Source organism: Phasianus colchicus, chromosome 11, assembly GCF_987193195.1.
Source record: "Phasianus colchicus chromosome 11, bPhaCol1.hap1.1, whole genome shotgun sequence".
Taxonomy (NCBI): domain Eukaryota; kingdom Metazoa; phylum Chordata; class Aves; order Galliformes; family Phasianidae; genus Phasianus; species Phasianus colchicus.
The window spans coordinates 16,442,756-16,466,208 of NC_143446.1; the positions used below are offsets into that span (position 1 = coordinate 16,442,756).

Below are 23,453 nucleotides of genomic sequence, written 5' to 3' on the forward strand. Positions count from 1 at the left end.
TCCATAAACACTTTCTCTTTTGCTTCTTAAGATCCTGTTTGCTCAGCATACCAGAAGGAGGATGTCATCTGTGCGAGATGAGATTTCAGGCTGCCCTCTGCGTTCTTTGGAAAGAATTAACTAGTGCATTCACAAGCAGAGTCAGTAAGCAGAAAATCAGGGATGAACAGAGGGATGTTCAGACTGGGAATGATTGAGTTCCTGCAGACCTTGGGAAGCCTGCTGGGTTCTCAGCTTGAAGAGTTTCTGAGCAGGTGAACGAGGTGTACAAACTGTGAGCACAACATGTCTGAGCTTTGTTTGCTGTGGGTCTCTTGGATAAACTTGTGAGCCAACTGTGAGTTTATACATACGTTGTTGTCTGAATTTAGATGCAATGAGAAAGGGATGTGAAGTCAGATTTTGGGTCCATGTAATTAAAAAGTATCAAAAAGTGTGGTGATGTATTTCATCTTCCCTATTGGCGACAGTGTTATCTTCTCTATTTACCCAGATAAAAGCAAGTAAATTCTGCATTGCAAAATCAAGAACTACAAAGGTTATTAATGGAGTGTTATCTCCTTGCTTTTTATTTTATCACTTTTTGGTTGTTGAAGCTATCTGGTTTTTTGTTGTAGAATGTTTTGCGAATGCGTGCAGAGTTCTTTAGAGAGGTAAGTGCAGATAAAAGGCAACAGTGTCTGAAATAGCTCAAAAAGTCTTTTGCAAGGTGACTTCACTCTGTCAAGCAAAAGGTAAATCTGCCTTCTGCTTTTTTTCTTTCCCTGTACTATCTTTTCTATTTGTGATGACTTTGAAAGTTTGAGAAAGAGAACCAAACACAGCCTTGTAGCAATAGGACAAGGAGGGATCAGCTTTAAACTAAAAAAGGGGAGACCTAGATTGGATGTCAGAGGAGACTTTTCACTGGGAGGATGGTGAGGTGCTGGCACAGGCTGCTCAAGCTAACTGTGGATGTCCCATCCCTGGAGACATACAAGGCCAGGCTATATGGGGCCCCAGGCACCCTGAACTGCTGCCTGATATACGGGTTGGCAACCTTGCCTGCGGCAGGAGGTTGGAACTTCGGTGTCTCTAAGGTCCCTTCCAAACCAAGGTGCAGTTTCACTGAAGAGAAGTTTAGATGTGCAGGAGTTATCCCCCAGAAAGCAGGTTGTCTTGTACCCATCTGTTCCCTTGTGTGGATAAAGATCCTGAGTAAACTGTGCTCTTATCCACCCACCCCTCTGATGGTGTTATTGCCCTAATCACACTCCTTTTAATTAATGAATGGGATAAGTGCTTTCAACACCAGTGCATATCTCCTGCTCCCGGGGATGGGTGTGAGGGCAGGGCAGGCCCCAGCTCTGTGCTATGGCCCCACAGCACCACTGGGCTTTTCCTTCAGCTTCCCACAGGCCTTGATGGGACACATCTGTTCTTTGCCCTGGGCATGTTGCAGTTGGTAGTTTGTGCAATACCCAACTCAGTGCTGGGCTGCCTGGAGCCTGCTGGGGCCATCTGAAGCATCTGCTCAGTAGATGCTTGGTTGTATAGGCCTGCCTGCACTGATCCCAGGGGTTGGTATTACCAGGGCCTCAGTTCTGCCTGGTTCCCCACTCTGGTGGGGATCAAGTTTCTAAGCTGTATATACTGAAAGCTGTGTCCCCAAGTAAATGGGCATTCGAGCAGATCAACTTGTGGCATTTTATTAAGTCAACACTCATGCAAAAGCCACCTCCAGAGCTTAATAATTGTTTACTGAGTGGTGCTGGGTCATGAGTGAGGTTTTCATTAAGTTCAGAAAGCATTATGCTCAGCAGCATGTGAAAGTGTGCTTTAAAGACAGGAAGAAAAATGGAAAACTACTAAGTGGTGTGCAGCTACTTAAAAAGGTGGAGGGTTAAATTATCTTTAATAAATAAATAATCTTTACATTAATAAATAAAGGAACACTCAGAACCACAGACTAGCACACCTCTTAAGCTTAATTTGTCTGTAACTCAGCCTTGAGCTCCTGGTCATGGACCTGCATGGAGGGCAGCTGAGGGCTTCACGTCTTCCCCTCTGCAGGCTGACTGCTTGGGGGTGGGCATGTGATGGTGGGCCAGGCCAGGGCTGGAAAGCTGGAGGGAGAGAAAAATGTTGGCTTTGATGATGATGATGAAGCAAAACCAAGCAGTGTTTCTCTTCACACCTTCAAATGCAGAAACCCTTAATAAAGAGGGTTGAAACACAGTTGTTGCTGTATTGTAAAGGCTGATAAAGGCCTCTGTGCTGTTTATGTAATTGTCAGGCTTTCTGCTCTGTCCTTGACAGACAACAAAGGACATTAAAGACTGCCAACTTTTTTTTTTTTTACATTGATACATTAATTCAGTGCCAACCAATTGGCTTTCTGAATGAATTGTCACTGCAACAATCAATTATTAAATTTTAGGAATGAAGCACGAAGAGGTGTAGGGGAAATGCTGTGGTACTTTTCCTGTAAGTAAAGTCTGTTGTGATGGCTGAAAACGGAAGAGAAGAGACTTTTCTTTTTTATTAATCTGCTCCCCCTTGTGTTAATTTTGATTTTGTTCTCATATGGTATCCTTCTGTTTTCTGTTACCTGTGTGGCAAACAATGATGGATGCTGACTGACAGGTTAGGTTAAGTGCTGCTAACATATATACTACTGGCAATTGTGTCCTGAGGTGTTTGCTGCTAGAGGGAACAGCACTCGTTGAACAGAAGGAGTGTTGGAAGGGGAGTTGTGTTAGTTGCTTCTGACAGTGCCTTCTGTAGGTCAGGCCAGATGTTTGAATTGTGTTGGTGAGTTTTCATCTGCTTGCTGGAAGGATCAGCCTAGCCTTGAGCTGATGTCAGATACTTCAGTGTGGATGCCTTGCTTTTCTTTGTAAATAATGATGAATGGAGTAAGGATAAAGGCATTAAATAGAGGTATTTAAATCACATACTGTTTCTGCTCTGATCTCTGAGAGCTGGTGCAGCTCCATGGGTTTCTGGAGATGCTACGTCTTCTGCTTTTCTTGGCTGATCTCAGAGATGAGAAATCATTACAAAAATGTCAGATCTGGATGTATTTCATATTGCCTTCAGAACGTCTTCTACTGAATGTCACCTTCTCTGACACGTAGGTCAGCTGTGCACACGCTTAGCTGAAACATTTCAGGTATTCATTTGTCAGATCCTGTCTGGAGCAAAATATCCCAGGCTGTTGCTAGAATACAAGAGAATGATGGAAAACAGATGTGTGGGTTTTTTGTTTGTTTTAATAAAAAAATAATTTGGAAAAGCTTTATGTTTGAGTAGTTGGCATATGTTTTTAACTGTTGTAATGTTTTATTCCAGCATAAGGGCCTTAGGCAGACAAAACTCCAGTTCTGGATTTCTTAACAAGTACATGGATAGTGCAAAATGTTGTGTGTAAACCAGAAGAGTAGTGCATGTAAACTAGAGATCCTGATTGTTGAATTTATAAGGATCTGAAAACAAAACTGCCTAACAAGTTTAGTGTTTTGTCCGCGGAGGCAGAAATGAAATATTCAGTACCCATTTGGAAAGATAAATTAAACTTTGAAATATATGGTCTCTTTAATCACTTGAGTTGATAGCAGTGAAATTAAACTTGATTTTAATCTGACCAGTTACTTTTTATTATGCAACAACTATCTGCATTATAATGTATGCATACAGTAACTAATATTTCCCAGGCATCAATGCAAAGGATATGTAATTTAGATTTATTTGTTAAAATGTTATCACTTACTGATTAATTGAATTGGCATATGACATTCATAACTAATAACTCTGCCTGTATTACACTATGCTTATTAGACTGCTAATAGATAACTGGTTTAATCATACGTCAATTAAAAGGATGAGTCGGTTTCATTTATTGCAATTAAATGATATCTGTAGACTGTGTTTGCAGGAAGTATCTCAATCACATCGAGTATCAGTTGCCCGTGTGGGTTCTGTTACTGACTGTGTAATGCCTGGCTGAGTCAGTTCATGTATGTGAGCTCCAAATCCACGTGTCTGGGTTCTGCATCGTACTGCGGTGTCTCTCTCCATGCTCAGTACTGAGGGAAGATCTGCTTGTGTGGCAAGGCTTAAAGGTCAAGCAGCTTTCAACGTATGACTTTTTTCAGTACGCTTTTGACTAAGCCTTTGACATCAGTACTGGATTTTGGTTTATGGGTTTTTTTGTTGTTGTTAGAAAACTGATTTTCTGACAAAGCTTTTCTTCTTTGCTTTCCAAAGAATACGTGGTGATGAAACTTCAACTGCCTTCCATTCAGTTTTTGCATCGTGCTGCTGAGAGGAGTGGATGCAGTGGGGAATGAAGGCTGAGTTTTGTGTGGGATGGGCTTAGGGAATGAAATACAGGGGGAAATTTCAAATGCTTCTTTTTCCACATTTCTCTGTGCTGCTCTTGCTGAATTGCAGCAAGTGGAAGGAAAGCTGTGTCAGCTTAGTGTCTAGAGGGGACCTGCATGGACCAAAAACTTCCTCAGGTGATAAATAATGGCAAATCTGAACAGCAGGAGCTGCTTTGTTTGTCCATTTTCCTCATGAACTGGGCATTCTGTCTGGCAGGCAGTGCCTGATAGCAGCACAGGGCACTTTGTGTCTGGACCAGCTCGGTTGGTCTCTATGCCATGTAACATCACCGTGCACACACAACACAGTGATGTGCCTGCTGAGCTCACTAATGCTGTTAAGCTACATTGCTTTCTGGCTTCTGCTTTGCAATAAGGATGAACAGGACGTTCCGTAATCTCACAAGCTTGTTTTCTCCCTCAGCTGGCCCCAAAATCTGGTGGTTTGGATGGAAAATCAGACTCTTCTTCCTCTGGCCAGTGTCTGCTCTTATTGTGATGGTTGTTAAAGAGTACATTGCTCGTTCTTGCATTACCTGATTAATTACACCTACGCTATTTTTTTTTTCCAGCGAATAATTAGAATGTTGAATGGAATTGCAGTAGAACCTGGAAAAGTGTTTGTCTTTTGGGGAAGAATTTGGCAAATCAATATCTTCTGGGATTTTATTTTTAAAGACATTAAAGACTTTTTTTTTTAATCAACGATTCAGGGGTGTGCAGGAAGTTGTAGGGATGGCTGTAGAGCCATGTGGCATGAGTACAGTAATCATCTGAGGGTGGCAAGGCTCCTCACAGGGAGTAATGCAGTAGAAATCCCTTGTGTTCCCTACAATTTTAAATGCAAGAAGGATCTGCTGAGATAGTTTTATTAATCTGGACTTTGTTAGGCAGAGAAGCAGTTCAGAACAAGAGAAGTTGGGGGACTGTTGGGTTATCAACTTTGCAGCATTAGGTGTCTGTAAAAAATGCCAATAGTACACTAATGAGAAATCTGCTTAAACTGATACAAAGTAAGTTTTTGATTTAATGTGAGGAATGAGTCTTTCCTTAAAAGCAGCATTTCAGCACTTGTTTTTTGCTTATCTGTAACAGTGGACCATTAAAGTGAGGTGTATGAGCAGAAACATTGAGAGTGCAGGGAGGAAATGTTGGCACCTCAGTTATACTGTATATAGTCCATAAATATACCTATACTGGGGATGCAGGCACAATCCTTTTTTTTTTTTTTTTTTTTTTTACTGGTTGAGTGGATACAATCAGAATGATTTGGAGACCTTTTTGGAGCTCTGTAATTCTCCTAGTTAGGGAAATGCATGTTTCCAACCTGGATGGGGACTCTGGGTGGCTCCGATGTTTGCTCAGATGCGGAGCAGCCAGGAAACTGGCTGCAAGGTTCTGATGGGAGAATGCTGTGTATTAATTGGGAGGGTGGTGTTTTTGCAAGTATCACAGTCGTTGACTTGTCTTGAGCAGCTAATTAGTGCGATTATTCCACAGCTGCATTAGTTTCACCACAAAGGTTTTCTCCTGTTTTATCAAAAGGATCAGTGTCTCTGTGAATGTTTCAACCTGACAGGTCTTAAATAGTGAGGCTGTCTCCTTCCTCTGCTCCCTCCCTGCCCCCAGAACGTGTGCTCTGGAAGAGCAAAGTTTGATCTCTGGTGAGAGTAAGCATGGGCCCTCCTTTTGCATTTTCACAGCATTGATCCTAAACAAACTGCACAAGCTTTCAGCAGTGCTCCTGTTGGCCAGGCTCTCAGTGGCCACAGTCCTGAGACAAGAGCTGGAGGGATGCTGGGCCCTGAGCTGCACTGTGAGCTGCCTCAGCAGCATTGTGCAGGTAGCACCGAAACTCAGGAGCCAGAGGTGGAGTTTCCTTGCTGGTTTTCAGACATGCTGTGTATCTGTTTGGTCCATGGAGTCATGGATTCCTAGCTGCTTCTGACTCCCCTCCCTTAAAGGATGTGTAGATTGGTGTTTACCTGCCTTAAGAGTTCCACTTTATAGAAATGTCTTATAAATGGAGTCTTACTTGTGGGGGTGAACAAAATGATTGATTGTTTCAGAAGATGTCTCTATGTTTACAGCAAAGTGCTGTGCTTGCCCAGTGTTGATGACTCTTGAATATTGCAGATTAGCAGGATGTTAACCCGACTGGCTCAGCGGGCTTTGGGAAGGGTGGCTGCTTTCATGGAAGAGGTGGATTTATTTATTCTGAGCTAGATGATTAGACCTGGAGTATTGTCTGTATCTCTCAACGCAATTCATTCTTTTCATACTTATTTAAAAAATTATGAATATGAGTCCCTGCTGCTATCTATAAAATCACTTGTTTTTCTCATGGTTGGTTGCTGCAAAACTTGAAATAGTGAGGCATGTTTTCCAGCCGGATATTGGTGTTTAGAAGTGGTTGGTTGCAGTCAAGTTAAGGCAGCACAATGCAGCTGCTAAGTACCCTCAGTAGGTCAGCCATGCACTCATCTTAGCGTGGCGTTTCCGTTTTTGGATTCTGCTCTGCGGTTCTGCAAACCCTGAGGCTGGGATCAATGGAGCCACTGGTAGAAGCTGAGCCATCTCTCTCTGCTCTTCCCACAGCAATTCCGAGCATCCTGGCGCTTCCAAGCCTCCCTTAAGCTCCTCCAGCATGACCTCACGAATCCTGCTACGGCAGCAGCTCATGCGTGAGCAGATGCAGGAGCAGGAGCGTCGGGAGCAGCAGCAGAAGCAGCAAGCAGCCCAGTTCATGCAACAGAGAGTTCCTGTCAGCCAGACACCTGCCATCAACGTCAGCGTGCCCGCCAGCCTGCCCCCTGCCACGCAGGTACCCATGGAGGTCCTCAAGGTACGTTGGGTCCCCGCACTCCACACTCAATCGCCGAAATGTGCTTTATGCAATAGGGATATAGTGGGAGAAGTATTTCCAGTACCAAAATCTTGCAAATGAATTTTGCTTTGGCTTGATTTGCAGATCGGTTTGGTGTCCCAGTATTCAAGATTGAAAATCTTGTTACTTTTGTGGTCTCTTTTTTCTTTAAACTTCAAGATCTTGAGAGAGAGGTTTTGTTACAAAACTCCTGTTTCTGTTGTTTTCCCATTTGGAAGCCATTGTCCGCTCTTTCTACGCTCAGTGGTTTTCAAAAGGAAGACATTTATTAATAAATACTCAAGTCAATATTTCATTTTACAAATAATAAAAAAATATATACATATGCTTTTAAAAATTGAATCAAAACTCATTGCAAAAAGAGGCTTCTCAGAAAGCCTTAATCTGAAATACGGTGAGTTTCCAGCCCCTTGCAACAAGCCTTGGTAATCCTTTTTTGCTTAAATGACTTGTTTGCTGTTAGTAGCTCTGGGTTCCTTGTCCTTCTGGAAGCTGTAGGAGCTTGTTAGTATCTCTCTGTCAAAGGGGATGTAGCTTGCTAATTACTCAAAGGAAATCTTGAACAATTAGAAGAAAAGAGATAATTTCTTGCTCAGAGTAAGTCCATTTCAAGTAAAGCAGTGTGAAAACATGTTAGTAAAAGAGCATAAAAAGTAATGGAAAAATATGATGATATATCTTGTGAGAGTAAAATTGTCATTTATTTTGCAAAGTTATCTATTTGCTTTGCGTTACTGCAAATATGCAAATGCAAATATCATTTTTCCAATACCTTTTTATTGCAGTTTTGTATTTAGTAATTTTTTTTCAGTCAATAAGCACATTTTTATCAGATAAGTAAACTGGGTTACAATGCGTTCTTGTATTTTGCCCATTACTGTTCTGTATTAGTGATGTATATTCGAGGACTTAAGCTTAAAAGAGAGTTGCAGGCTCAGTATTTCAAGGCAGTTTCAGTGTGACTGCTTTATGGAGGAGCTGCAAGTTCTTCTTGTTTACTGAATCCGTATTATGGTGTTGTGTGGACAGTGCTGTTAGTAATACTTGCAGGAATACTAGAATATACTCTAGCACAACCTACAGGAGTTAAACTGATTCTCAATTATGTATTTAATTTTTGAAGGAAGTGCATGTACTTTTAGCATATGTGCACATACCAGAGAGTCTGAAACTGACTGGGAAAAGCTATTTTGTTTTAATGTTTGTGCATCCTGAAATTGCTAAATTTCTTTCTGAATTATGACACCCTAGTTACGATGTGAATCTAGCAGGTATGTAGGTGATATGAGGTAATTTTCTGTTCACAATGTTCTTGGTTAAATAATTGTATTTTTTGATAATTTCATCCTAATTCATCATGACATGAATTTGTTTTTATTTCATGATGATGTTTTTTTTTTCCCTTTTCTAAATCTCTTTGAAAGCTTATAGGGACATGTTTACTTCCTGATGATAGGTGTGTAGTGTCTTGAAGTTTTAGCAGTCATTTACATTGTCCAGTTTACTGCTGCCTCTTTACATGAGAGAGAGAGAGAGAGAGAGAGAGAGAGAAGGGGAAGGATGTGAAGGACTCAGACTTGAATCTTTATCTTTTGGGGTTCTAGAGGAAGCATCTGTCCCCATTCTTTACACTTGGCAGGAGAGAAATGTGAGCTACCTGATGGAATAAAACAACCTCTGACTGCCTGTCACCTGCATTTACATAGCTAACAGGCAACAGGAGTGAAACCACATCCTTGTGATCTCTTGCTGTGCACGAGACAAGAGACTGCATTGCTGCTTGGCTCAGAAGTTGTGCCTAACAGTAAATGGGGATCTCCCTGGTGCCGATAGGCTGCCAGCCAGCTGTGCCTGAAGTATGCTGTGCTGGTGACATCACTTCCCTGGAGCTGCTTCTTACACTTCAGTTGTTTTTAGCTGTAGACAAATTGTCCGTATGAGCCTAACAGCGTTTTTAATTAGATGAATAGGGAACTACATGTGGTAATTCTAATATCCAGATGGTCTGGATTTAGTGACCTTAAAGAATGAGATAGTGTAAAAATGCCCTTTTTGTCTTTCAGAAGTGTTAATCTGTGAGGCAGTTTTCTTTGAGAGAGCTTTTCGAATGTTACTTCACAGGCCAATACCACCAAAAGTAGCAGCTGTTTTATGTAGTTGGCTTTGGTGATTTTTGTAGAACTTAAAATCACATTAAAAGCCCTAACCAGTCAGAAAAACCAACTTGGTAAATTTCCTGTTTGTATTTTGTAATTACACAGTGTGACTTGTCCTGTCTTCTATATCTTCCTATATTAAGGGAATAGTATTTGCATGCCTGAAGATGGTAGTTTGGGATGACTAGCTTAAGAAGAAGCTGAAAATGTTGATGAGCTTGCATTTTGTATTTCCAAGATGCTTATGATGTCATCTAAAACAGCACAGAAAGAGTAATTCATATTAACCTGTGTCACACTGCATAGGAATCTCTACATTACATAATGTGGTCATTACGTTCGAAGGTATATGAATAAATAGGATTTTATTTTATTGAGTAATGACTTCTGATTGCATCATTTCTCTGCTAAGTAATGTAGCTTGGCAAGGTAGGAAATGACCTGTTGGAATTTAAATTTTGTTGCTTTGTAAAATGTAATTATGAGGTGGACTAGGAACAGGTCTATTTCATTTGAAGTAACTTTACTTCTGATAGCAGGAGGAGGGTTTGTTAGGGCTTTCAGTTGTCCTTCACTACTGATGTTAGTTTCACAGGAATAAAGGCTAACTTATCACTCAGCAGCTTCCTCATCCATATCCTAGTGGGTGAGGAGTGATGCTGCAGAAGGATGTCACAAGGGGTTCTTTGTTTCTGCTCTGCTTCTAGACTTCCTTTTTGCTATCACAGAACTGTATTTTCACCTGTAGTCCTAGCAGCTGACACTTAAATGTGGGGAGCATCAATTATTTCTCCTTTCTGCTGGTGGTAGCTTTAATGCTCCCTTCTCCCCTATTCCCCATCTCCTTTCTCTATGAGCAGCTTATTCTAAAATGAGTGATCTGCCTGCTGAGTCACTGGTGGCATACCATAATGTTTATAATGTGCTGGGTACTTTAAACATTTATCTGTCACAGAGGAACCTCACTTAGGATTCCTTCTGCCTTGCAGCCTAGGTGGGTTTCCTCATGGTGGGTATTAACTGCTCCTTTGGTGCTAAAAATACAGCTCTTGACTGCTGTGTGTTGTCATTGTGGCTTGTTTTCCTTAAACATCTTTTCAAATGACCCAGACGCTCTTTGTTGTGTTTTCGTCCTTCCTTCATCATTCCAAGTGTGTCTGCCCATTGTAGGGCAGTATCTGTGGGCTGACCAACACAAATCCATTCATCTTTCCTAGTGCCATCCCTGCAATCACTCTAGTTCATGTTATCTTTTGTCTTGCAGCAGCTTTTCCAGAGTCTGCAGGAGCCCACTCTGGCCTCTTGCTTAACCCTCGTGGCATTGTTCATTCAGATTTTATATGCACCACCATGAAAAGCTCTTTGCATCAGACACCCTGTATTTCTTTGTATTTGAAATGCCAAGCATGCCGTGTGAGTGATGTTAATGATTATGGATGTATATTAAAAAAAAATACCACCTCCTCATCTTTTTTCAGCATGCTCTATTGCAAACAGTGACCCATGGTGTTGATGTAGTCCTTCTGGTAACAGAGAAGGCCGGGCAGTTAGAAATAGCATTCCTTGTATAGTAAGTACCATGAAACTCCATTGTATAGCAGACCTATCTTACAGTTCTGAAGAACAGGAACAATGGGATGTCAAGATAAGTGCATGGTAGCATCTGCTACAGTGTGTGTGTGTTTGTGGGAATGCTTATCTGATTCCAAGTTAATTTAATCGAACCTGACAATAGGAGATAGTGGTGTGTGCCAGTATGTTAAATAAGTATGGCTTGTATTTGCAATTGTAACTTAGAGAAGTGATTTGCCAGAACAAGCCTTGGTGAACTACAGAGACAGCATAGCAGAGCCAATGAGCATAGCTGAAGCCTACAGCAAATTCTTTGTTAGGAAAAATTAGCTTTTAACTACAGAACCTCTGAAGCCTGCCTTGCCTTCTAAACCTTTACGTAAGTAGAAGCATCTCTTGGGCTTGCTTAGTGAGTTGTAAGCTACTCCAGAATAAGAACTAGTGGTAATGTCTGTAGTTTGGACAAAACCTGAAATGTAGAATCTTTTTTTAATACAGAGGTTACCAGATGTACGGGTTTGGGTGTTTTCTGGGGAAATAGTGCAGTGAACAGAGCAAGGAGCTGTAAAGCTGCTGCTCCTTGTAGAGCTGGTGCCTTTCACACAGGCAGCATGTTTCAACAAGGCGGTGTGCTGCTGTGAGGATTTACTTAGCCCTCTGCATGGGTGTGCTGAAGGACCAGACCTACTTGGTAGCTTGAAATAACACTCCTGACAAAGATGAAGCATAATAATAACCTCTCCAAAGGTAAGGGGAACTTGCTAAGTTGGTTCTCTTACTGCTTCAAAGTTTTCTTTCTGCCATGTTTTCTGATGTCTGAGTTACCAGGCTTTGGGAGAACTGTGGCTCATTACGTGTCGGGCTGCTTCAGAACTGCAGAAGATGAGTTATCTTCTCAAAGTTTTGTAGGAGCTCATAGCTGTGGCTGTTAGAAGCACAGAAGAGTTGCTGCAGCTCACCAGGTAGCAGGTTGTAGCAGGCTGTACTTTTTCAGCCAAAGTTAATTAAAAAAACCCATCTTACTACACTGTCCTGGTTGAGCCCAGATCATGGAAAAGGGGCAGTGCTGCTCAGTGCAGTTGTGCTTGTTGCCTCCATGGTTTTCTTGGGCAGAAAACAGTGCCCAGAGCCCCCACGGAGCTGGAGAACGGGGAGAGTCATGTGGAGGTCTGGGGAGGCCTCTGTTGACAGCTTTGATAGACGTTAAATGTTAAAATGTGAAAACTTAGATCTGCTTAAAGTAATCTTTAGGCATTATGTATACGCACAAGTATTTCAGTTCTTCAGCTAGTTTGGCAGCATTATTCTCCGAGACGCTGAACCTCTATAGTGAATGAATTCAAAGTGACAAGCCAGAGACATTCCTGCCATTCAGGAGAGGCTTAAGGAATTTCTTATTGGCTAAATTACAAATATGTAGCATTTTGCCCAGCACTGCATGGCAATTTCAACCTGCCTGACCGTGACAAGATTAGCACTTTTCCTCCCCCTCCCTGGCAGTAATATTAAGGAAAAAAAAAATAGATTAAGAAGTACCAGGCAGAGATGCAAAAGCTTGAAAGAGCAGAAACCAGCCTTACCTTGAATGATTCTGTCTGTCATTGGATTGGTTCCTTAATTAGCCCCATGTCCTTTAACCTCTTGAGAAATAAGTAAGGGATAAATTTGGGGATAAAGACAAAGACGTCCAGAGATTTACCACACACCGCTAGGTAATTCATCAAGGAATGTTGGTAATTAGCCCTGCCTCTTTCCTTTCTGGCTCATTTAATAAAACTAGTTGATTTAAAATAATGCCTGCTGGTTCATTATCAACTACTTTAAGAACCGAGTTATGAACTTGAAACAAAACCCAGTATTGTGTTGTCTATAAAGGACCTGGCAAGTGTATTTTGCTTTTTAAAAACAAAATAATTCCATTCCTTCCCCCCTCGTCCCCCCGCCCTTCTTCCCCAGATTATTAAATATTACTTTGCTTTTGGATTACCATTTGGCTTTTAGGGTGTATTTGTTTCTAATATCTACTACTGAGAGACAGAGAGGAGAAAAACATTCCAAGATCTTGAAGAGGAACATGTCAGCTTGTGTTAAGAAAGCATGGCCTGATGGAATTCAGCTGAAGACTGACTTTACAATAGTAGTAGGCCAGCTGAGGAAATGAGTAGTAGCTTTAACCCTTTATACCCCTGAGATAGATGCCAGGCTCACAACTTATTCTTAAACTAAAAGAACAAGTCAGTTGCTAGCTAGTGGGTCTGGTTAGGTCTGTCTGTCTGACTTAAAGAATTAAACCATTGTTACTGTAAATCTTCAGTTAATAATTAATGGCAGACCAGGATTGCAACACTCCTGAAACTGTTGTGGGCTAGTGGAAAAGCAGACTGTGTTAGCATTCTGCTTAGATGCAGAATCTTGGACTTGGCAGATCTTGGCTCCTTCAGAAGAACTAATCCTTTAGAAGATCTTTGAACCTTTTATGATAGCAGAATTGGATATAGTATTTTAGTGCAACTACGAACACTACACCTTCCTTGCTCATCTTCCATGCATGCCCTGGGCTGGTGCTTGTTCCTGGGGAGCTTCCACAACTTCCTGTTGTGACCCAGCAAAACAAAATGCCCGATTTTACATGCTTGACAGACTGTTAAATTAAATAACATAGTGGCCTTTGTAGAATCATGACCATACCATTTCTTGATTCTCAGCATTCTTTCATTGCCAACTACAAGATTATCTTGTTGCTTTTGAACACATGGGGAGAGTTGGCTTGTTGGGAAAACAGCTCAGCCCTGCAGGCTGTCCCTAGAAGCACTTCCATTGGGTGCCAGTTCCACACTAACCAGTTTTTTTGGAGACTTGTTAATATACATCTGTAGTATAATCAGCCTAGACCTATATCCAATTTTTCAAGTTTGTAATGATGTAGAGCTCAAAATAGAGTATCTTAGATTTTATTTTTTATTTAATATTGATGTTTTAGAATGTATAAGCCAAATTAATAATTTGGGTGTCCCACATCGTACCCTTATCCTTTCAGCATTTTGGAACAATATTTGTATTGTGGACCTCTGTTATTTAGTGTCTTTGCCTTGTTTAATTATCAGTAGGCTGTGATGTTTCAGTTCTTTGAAAACTCTAGGATAATTTTTTCCAGTTTAAACATTTTTTTTTCTTTTGAACTTGGCCCCGAGCAGCATGTGTTTCAGCATTGGTATTACAGCAATTAAACTAGTACACAAAAAGCTCTAAGCACTGCAGAACGCTTTCAGGAGTCATTCATTGCATTGCACTTTCATAATCTCTCAGTAGATGGCATTGCAGTTTCCAAGAGTCTCTATTGGGAAAGCTTTCAGATGCTTGTGAAGTTGCCTTTCTAGACTGTTCCTTTCTCTGATGAAGGCTATTAATCAAGTGACAGCAACTGGCTTTCACACGTTATTCTGATCATGATGTTTGTATTACTGTGTTCTGTTTCCACCAAACTAATGTCTCAGAGGTGTCTTCAAGCTGTTAACTGATTGAATGTGGAAAGTCTGTGAACATCTGCTGGTGGCATCCCATTGAAGCAGAAAACCTGTTCAACAAGTACAACTTGAATGCTTTGGGAGGGGAAAAAGCAAAAATGATAAAACAGGAGTGCATTTTCCACTGAATGTTTCCTGACCTCGGAGTTGTGTATGACAATTGTATTGCATTGAACTATTCTCTTTCCTGCTTTGTGCTACAAATCCTGGTTGGTATTGTTGTTTTTTAATAGCCAATGTTAGTGTTAAGTTTCTACGTTGAACTGTGTATGCTTAATGGTAGTGTGTTGCACTTGTCTCCGTTCTGGCTTCCAGTGCGCGTAATCATTTTCATTGCTTTGTTTCTGACACTGCTGACACCTTTTTTTTCCCATCTACCCAGTAACTTCCAGCTCTTGGCGGTGTCAGATTTATTCCTTCTACTTTTTCCTCGGTGCTGGATGCGTGCTTTTCATTTCTAGTTGCATTTAGGGCTAAGGACCGAGGCTGAGTAAAGCAAGCGTGTTATGGCAGCCTGTATTTATGCATTGCTGTTTGCTTCCATTCTTTCTATGCACGCCATCCTTTTTGCAGGGTGAATGGAAAATCATTTAAAAGAATTTATAATAACTTTCTGGAAAAAAAATGTAGTAAATATTTCTGTATTCAACAATTGATGTGGCTTACACAACCCAGAAGCCATTAGACATCTTCAGGCACTTCATTTACTGAAAGCTCTGGCTTCTGACAACAGAATTCTTGTTCTTGACTTGATTGGAATCAGCATCATCTCAAAACGAACACATCGACATCAGGAGTGTGTCTTCTGTGTTTAAAAACCCACTGAGTTTCAAAGAGCAATTTTTCTGTCTTGGGGCAATGTAAGTCTTGTATCTATCCATCTGTGCTCTCCTTTTGAACAATGACATAAGCATATCTGCTCACCAAAAGGCATCATAGGGCACAGGAGTGTGACAGACTGCTGAGCCACAGCAGCTTGGGAAGGAGCTGTGTGGCTGTAGCTGGATGGGGCTTTGGATCTCAGAAGCTGCTTAGCACCTGAGCATCTTTAAAAGACTCAAGTTCCTTGCTCTAGAAAATCCTCACATCAAATTTCAGGGTATTTTTCCTTCTCCAACACTGACTTCTTTTCCTTTTTTTCTTCCTAGTTACAGTGAAAGGCCTTCCACTGAATTGCTATATTAAGCTACACTTGCAGTGATATTAGAGTCGTTTCTGTTCTTAATTCAAATAAAAAATGAATTGTGAATGTGGAAGGAAGTTTGTGAGTGAATGAAAGCTTTTATTTCAGACTTTCTTCCTAAAAATCACCTGAAAATTCCTAGTTGAAACAACTAAAACATTGTGGACTTCACGGATGATTAGGAAGCAAATTTCCATTTGTTTTCAGAGAAAGAGATAAACAGGCAACTACTGGAAGCCCTCTTTCAGAACTGGTGGAGCAGAGCTTCTCTTATTGCTGCTACAGCCTTGTGCAGTCTGGGACTGTTTTATTGAAGCTGTGCAGTGCTCTGCTATCGTTACACAAAGTTGGTTCTTCTCTCATTGATAGCAATTCTTAGGAGTGAGACCTAAGTTTAAAAACAATGCAGCAATCATTTATATTATCATAACTTGTTAATTTCCCAGTGAAATGTAATAATATCATTTCTCCACCTGCTAGGTTCTATTTTCATAATAAATAGTATTTTCAGAAAAAAATATTTCTGGCTTAAGTTTAAAGTAATTTTGAATCCTTGAAGTGTAGCACAAGCTAACAAAATTCTGCTTCCTTGCTCTCACTGAAATGACAGTCTTCTGAAATACCACGATAGGCTGGGACTCAAAGAAACAGTTTGTTCAGGAAAGGAGTAAAATGACCTTGAATGAGTCAGCAGTTATGTGCAGCAATTGTAAGCTTCCTAAAAGGAAATGAATCGTGGCCCACAAGCACCATTCCTTGTGCAGCAGTTAATGGGCTCCTTTCACATGAAAGTTCATGTATTCCTTAAGGGTTCAGCCCTGTATCATTTGTTGTGTAAAAGGAAAAATAGTATTTAATCACGCTACTGTGGCTTTTCAAAAGAGTTTGTGCTTTTCTGATCTACGTTGGCTTTTGGAGGGTAGAAGAGTGGTGCCATCTGCACTGGAGTGCTTCTCTCTAAACAAGTGGTCGCTCTGTACTAAGTGCCATTTCCTATGGGATTGCTGCTCAGAATTGGCTTTCTGCTTTTCCCAGGAGTGTTTGATGTAAGCACTGGGGGCACTGCTTCCAGACAAGGCTTCTGCCTGAGCTCAGGCTGCTCGCAGCACTTGCCGTTAGAAAGCCTTTATCTCTGAGCTTCCACCTTCTCCAGGAATTGCTATTAATTCCTCTTATCTCCATTGACTGAAGCTGGTAGGACAGGTTTAGCAGACTGCCATGACCGAACCCATCCTGGTCGCTTAGTGTGGTGCAAGCAGAGCATCTAGATTCTCTGCTTTGGGTGCAGTGTGTACCAGGGAATAGGGGCAGATAACTGTTTGAGAACCACAGCTAGTCTAGCATTGCACTTCCCTCCCTAGTGGCTGTAATTCCAGACAACGTGTCTCAGCTAACTATTGCTTCCAGCTGTCTATAAGCAATAGGCATCAGCTGGAGTAAGGCAGAAGCAGAATTGGCAGCCCTTAGCATGAACAGCAACCTGCTTTTGCAGTAAATTTCCCGTTGTCCCTGCTCACTAGAAGTTTATTTTTATTGATGAATACTAGTTATGTTTGTGTCAGAGGATACTAAGCAAGGAGCCCTCCTTCTCTCCAGCCAGGACTAGGCGTCCAGCCTGTGAGACCAGTCTGGAGCCAGCATGGTGTGAACATCTTTGCAATGCACGTGGCATCCCGAGCCATTTCCCTGCACAGCTCTGTGTATTGCACTGTGTTGCAAATGTACATCAAGCTATGGGGTCCTGGGTATGAGCTGTGAGTAGATCTGCTGGTGTCCAACCCCACTGTTGGTTGTTATGGATGTGCTGGCATCTACTCTGGTTCCTAGTGCCCTTTAGTTTTCCCGTGTTCAGACTTTCATGTAAAAGAAACACAGTTCAGTGTGAGCTTATTTGCATTTTTAAAGCATTAAGATCTCTAAAAACTATTCTGTCTCATGAAGTAGTGATATACTGAAATGCATTTATACTTGAAATATAAAATAAGGTAAGGAAAGTGGGGGGAGAGAGCGAGTTAGCATCTAGTTAGTCCGCATCTAATCTCTAATTACATTCATCTAACTGTCCAGGGCCTGCTTGCCTTCTGTTGGGCTGTGTTTCCATCCTGTCTCTTGGGTAGCTATAACTTATTATCCATCAGTAGTGAAAGGTTTTTCGTGAAGTACATGCAGTGTTACCTGTATTTTCCAGTGGCAAAAAGTGATGTGTATATTTTTGACATAAACGTGGCTTGACTAGAAGATACTGTCTCTGTTTCCCTTTGAGAACATAGTTCTGTTCCTGTAATAGCATTTTGAGGGTTAAATTAGCATGGGTCGAGTGCGATTTAAAACAGGATTCTTTTGAGACCAAGCCTGGAGGCCCTGGATGTCTCAAGAGACATTTTGATCTTCTGACAAAACCAATACTTCTGAATTTCTTGGCAATCCTCCTCTGCAGCTAACCTTTGGAGATCTGGGCTGATAGCGCGCACCCGGCTTTGTATCTCATGAATGTGCCTCTCCTGATGAGATGTTGACTGGAGCTTTTTTCTTGAAGTTCAGATGAAACCATTAAAAAGAGTTTTCTGTAAAGTGCTTGGGAAGGTGGAATTTGTGGTGCTGCATTATAAAATTTAGATTTATGTCCCGTAAAGAGAGTCCTAACACTGGCACCAGCAGTACTCTGCACCAGAGCATTGAGAGCTTGTCAGGCTGAAAAGGCTGCTGCTCTTGTAGGGCATGTCTATGTGCTGGAAATGCAGAAGTTCTGGACATCTTTTTTTTTATATAACATTATTTTCACAGTCTTTAAGTATTCATACAGAGAATGTTCTTATCCAATATCTGTTGAAGTAATGCTTCTGACTGCAGTTTCTTGCTACGGTTGCCTAAACAAGGCTAATGACAACTAGCTGATTTTTTTTGTCTAAAGATTTCACCAGTTCAGCTGATTGTGCTGCAAGTTCTTCCTTCGGCCTGAGCAAGGGTCACTTCTGTGGACAAGAGCTTCTCATTCCACAGTGTAATGAATTATTTATCTACCATATGTGAAATAACACAAGGAGAAGAGTTTTCAACAGCTCATGTCTGCAAGACATGGAAAGGCAGGTGTGGGGAAGGTTACAAAAGTGGCTGAGTGGCTGGATGTTGTTTTTGTCGTTATAAAATAGATCATGATGCTATATCTCTTACATATGACGGGCTTGAGATCTTTAAAGGGCTGAAATGTTGCTGTCCTTTATTGAATGAGGCTCTGCTAGTCTGTCTTCTTCCTGGGAGCCAGGAAATAACTACCATCTGGCTGTTACAAGAATAAGTTCATGGAGAATGGAGGTGAGATCATGTAATGTAATAGCTGTTTGCCATAAACATCTTTGTGATACAAAAGTATTATGGCAGTATTCCTTTAGCTGAGAATGAACAAAACCCCCACATTTCACTGTGGTTTAAAATTAAAGTGCAATACATAACATGCAATTTCTTATTTTTGTTACCTTTAGTCTCTTGTTAGAGCTGACATCACAGTAAGCACACCTTCTCTGTGAGTGAGATGTCAGGAAATAGGATGTGTAATATTGCTTAATGGAAGTGTCAGGGGCACAAGCACTCTGCTCCCTTGGAAAAGTAATGCCAACAATGCAGGTTTTCAGTTTTGATGTTCTATGGCATCAACTTGGCTGATTGGGTTAATTTTCTCCTTTGGAGCAGTGCTTTGCCTCTTGGTAAGGCCTGCACACACCTTTGTGTCTTGCCAAAGTAGCAGAAAAATGCCAATTCTGGTATTTAGCAGAATGCTTCAGATCGCAGCCAGCTGCGTTTGCATGAAGGTGACTTGGATTGTCTTACATTACTGAGCGTGATGATTGAGCGCTCTGAGCTACTGAAACTGTTTTATCACAACCCAGTAGATTTTAATACAGCCATAAATAACATTGCACCTCGTTGAACAGAAGGATAAAAATCAAGCAGTTCAGTGGTAAGCCAGCTTTTGTTTCCTTCACTAAAATGAAGTCAGCTATTTTTTTAAAAAATGATTTTAGTCTATTGCCAGTGATCATATTAGTAGTGTGAATAAAATGGATGCATTTAGACTGCTTTATTCTTTGGCTTCAAGATTTCCATACTGGGGCTGCCATGAGACATTGTAGGCTGTAGGCAAAGTTTTATAGAGCCCAGTAGAGTCTTTCTAATTCTTTATTAACTGTGACATGTAGGATCTCAGGGCAGTTTATCACATAAAACCGTTTTGAATTAACAAAATCTTCATTCTCTTGCTAAGTTTTTCTCATGGCACTGTCATAAAGCAGATAGCCTCCAAACAAGCGCCTTCTAAAACAAGTGTTCTTTGTGCTTTGTAGCAGTGTGGTGCTAAGCAATTTGTTAAAAGAAGTGGTCCTTTCAGAATTAAGCAAGTTTCAGAAGGAAGGTTTTTCAATTAATGATATAGGCCAGTCACTGCATGCGCTGTGCAGTGTTTGTTACCTTCAGTGTTTTGTTTTCAAATGTTGATCGTGATTAGTGACATGTTCTTGATATCTGCTTTGGAAGTGACCTTGAGAGCATGCTGCCAGTCCCTGAAATTGTGTCAGCAATGAGTGTAGCTTCACCTAGATCATTTTTAGCTGTGTGCAACAAGTGGAGATCTCCTGATGTGCAGCATGTCTCCAGAGCAGGTTTTTCCTCTTGAATAAAATAATCAAGAATTGTATCTGAGTTTACGAGTAACTTCTATTCAAAAAAAAAAAAGAGGAAGATACAAGTATGATTTTCCTTGTGGCTTTTGGCTATCAAATGAGTTTTGATCTAGTGCCATCTTTACATCTCTCTCTCTCTATCTCGCATTCCTTCGCTGAATGTTGAAATTCTCCAAGTAAATACTTCAGTAGCCCGTGGGCAGTATTCTGAACTTCATTCTTATAAGCTAGAAATGTGGATCTGTAAGACCTATAAATCAAGCACTCTCCTTGTTTAACCTCAAAGAGCTGAAGATAATGTTCCTCAAACTGTAAAGTAGTCTTGGCTTGAAACTGTATCTTGTAGGCTATTAAACAGAGTGACTTTTCACAAACTTTGTAGCAAACTCATAAGATCAGTGTTGAGGGTGTGAAGTTTTTAGAAAGCAGTGTTTGGTGGTTTTTTGTTTTTGTTTTTTTTTTTTTGCTATCATATACTCTTTGAGCAAAATTACCTGTTTTAGCTTCAGTTTCACCTGTGTGAAGTCACAGAATGGCAGGGTTGGAAGGGACCTGGAGGATCATTAATCTCCAACCCCCCTGCCACATGCAGGGCCACCAACCTCCACATTCAATACTAGACCAGGCTGCCCAGGGCCCCATCCAATCTGGCCTTGAACACCTCCAGGGATGGGGCATCCACAACCTCTCTGGGCAGCCTGTTCCATCACTTTACCACTCATAGTAAAGAATTTCCCCCTGACATCCAACCTAAATCTTCCCTCCCTCAACTTGAAACCATTTCCCCTTGTCCTGCTTACCTGTTATCTACCTTTTCAAAGAGTTGATTTCCTTCCTGTTTGCAGGCTCCCTTTAGGTACTGGAAGGCTGCAATGAGGTCACCCCACAGCTGCCTTTTCAACAAGCCCAGCTCCCTCAGCCTGTCTTTGTAGGGGAGGTGCTCCAGTCTCCTGATCATCTTCGTGGCTCTCCTCTGGACTCTCTCTAACAGCTCTCTGTCTGTCTTGTACTGGGAGCTCCAGACCTGGACACAGTATTCCAGATGGGGCCTCACAAGAGCAGAGTAGAGGGAGACAATCACCTTCCTGTCCCTGCTGGCCACCCCTCTTCTGATGAAGCCCAGGATACCATTTGCTTTCAGTGTCCGTGCAAAGACTAAGTAGATTTACTGGGTTAAAATTTGTCATGTTTACAGTGATCAACCTTAGCAGAACAAGACCTGTAGGGCAGTGCTGCTTTTCACCTGGGCAGAATGTCTCTTCACAGCATTCTGGGATTTGAGACTGATAGTTCTTCATTCTGTATACCTTAGATGCATGCTGTCTCACCTGTGGGTTTTATATTTCCATCCAGGATGCTCTCTGAATTGCTTGTACATACAAATGTTCATTGCTTTAAGTTATGTTCTAGTTTGTTAAGACGCTTCTAAGGAGAAGGGTCACAATTCTGTATTTCTTCCTTGCCCTGAGAAGTGCAGTAGAATTAAGCAGTTTAAAGATGCGCAGTGAACCAGAAACCTGGGAGTGCTGGGGTGTGCAGGTCTAGCAGGGGTTACTTGGAGGCTGGAGGGAGGGATGGAGTCAGTAACTGCGGTGCCATGTAACTTGATAGTCTTGTTCAGATTCTAAATGTGTGACTGCAGGTCAAAGCTGGCACTGTGCTTGGCAACTTTAGGAGGAAGATAAAGTTAGACAAACATTTTAACCTCTCTCAAGTGACTCTTTCAAGTCAATAGCAAACTATGTTAGTGGTCCAGATAAATCTTATGTTGGTCCTGCTGTTTGAAGGGTGGATGATATTGCTTTGGCTATGAAAGGCTTTCCAAGATGAGCTAGGAACAGAGGTGGTTTCAGACCATCTGTACTGGCTTCTGAGCAACTGAAATGTCTAGTCCTATGGTTCTGCTTCCTTGTAAGCTAATGTCCTACAGGTCTTGCAAGAGAGCTTATGAAACAGCTTTGTTTTTATCCCTTTGTACAGGGGAGTGTTTCACACCCTAATGTGTGCACAAGCAATCTCAAAGATTCTAGTGCGGGTGAGAAGGAGGGCAGAAATGGATGTAGATCTGAAGTGCTCGAATCATGTTGGCAATAATTCAAGCTTGCTTTTCAGATGCAGTCCTGTGGCTGATACTGTTTTCTGTTAGTCATAAAGCATGTACACTCCAAAGCACCTGGTGTATGTGAAACCTATTGGTGTCTGGCATTTGATGGAGTCAATTATTTGTCTTGAAGTGTAGAATAGTTTCTGATTCTCTCTTAGTAAAGTGTATAAAATAAAAATATATGGCACTTACATCCAGAAGTAAGCAGCAGAAATGTTTGTTTCCTATCAGAAAACTGTTGCTGTTCAGAGGATGAGGTTCTGTCTGAAGACCACACTTGTAAAATGGCAGCTAGCATGTCACTAACCTGCAGATTACATCAATTCCAGTTGTCTTAGGCAGATTGGTTAACCTCTCTTTAATTTCTTTAGATAATGTTGTCATGTGCTTCTATATCTAAAGCACAGTTTTAAATACTAATTCACAAAATACTTTGTTCTTTTCATCTGCTTCCATGTCTTTCCCTTGGAGGAAAATGTCAAATTACACAGAGGAATTTTTGGTGATGGGCAAAACAACTCCCAGTTCATTCTGGACAATGTGCCTTTTCATTTTTATAACTGTGTGTTAGAAGATGTCTATTGGATGTGCTTAGATTGCAATCGTTGGATCTTAAATAGTCTTTTTGTACCTGCTTTGGGTTTTCATGTTCAGAGGGGTTTTATTAAGCATTAATTGATGTCATTTCTTTGCATTGACTATGTCCTAAGATAAAATACTCTTTTTGCCAGTTAATAAAAGTATCTTATCAGGTTTCTTTTCTTCTTGGGCTTTCCGGTCTGCGTTCATCTGGTCACTGAACCTGCATTACAGACTGAACGAAAGGGAGCAAATATCCTCTAAAACGATGGGGGGAATGGTAGAACAGCAGCCAGAGAAGTTATTTAATAGATTTATCTGTTTCTGAATTCTGAGTAACTCTATGGGCAATAATGTGTACTGCAATACTATCAACTATGTTTTGATTATATTTCAAAGTGAGGTAGC

General features: G+C 41.2%; 1 protein-coding gene across 6 annotated transcripts in view; it reads left to right on the plus strand.

The window, feature by feature from the left end:
• Positions 1-23,453, plus strand: part of MITF (melanocyte inducing transcription factor) — a 100,621-nt gene that overhangs the window by 55,254 nt on the left and 21,914 nt on the right. For all 6 annotated transcript variants that reach the window (XM_090148425.1, XM_090148423.1, XM_090148421.1 and 3 more), the window contains one exon: positions 6,966-7,212. In XM_090148425.1, the coding sequence (XP_090004551.1) occupies positions 7,015-7,212 (198 nt within the window). In that variant the 5' untranslated portion in view covers positions 6,966-7,014. The remainder of the gene's footprint in view (positions 1-6,965; positions 7,213-23,453) is intronic.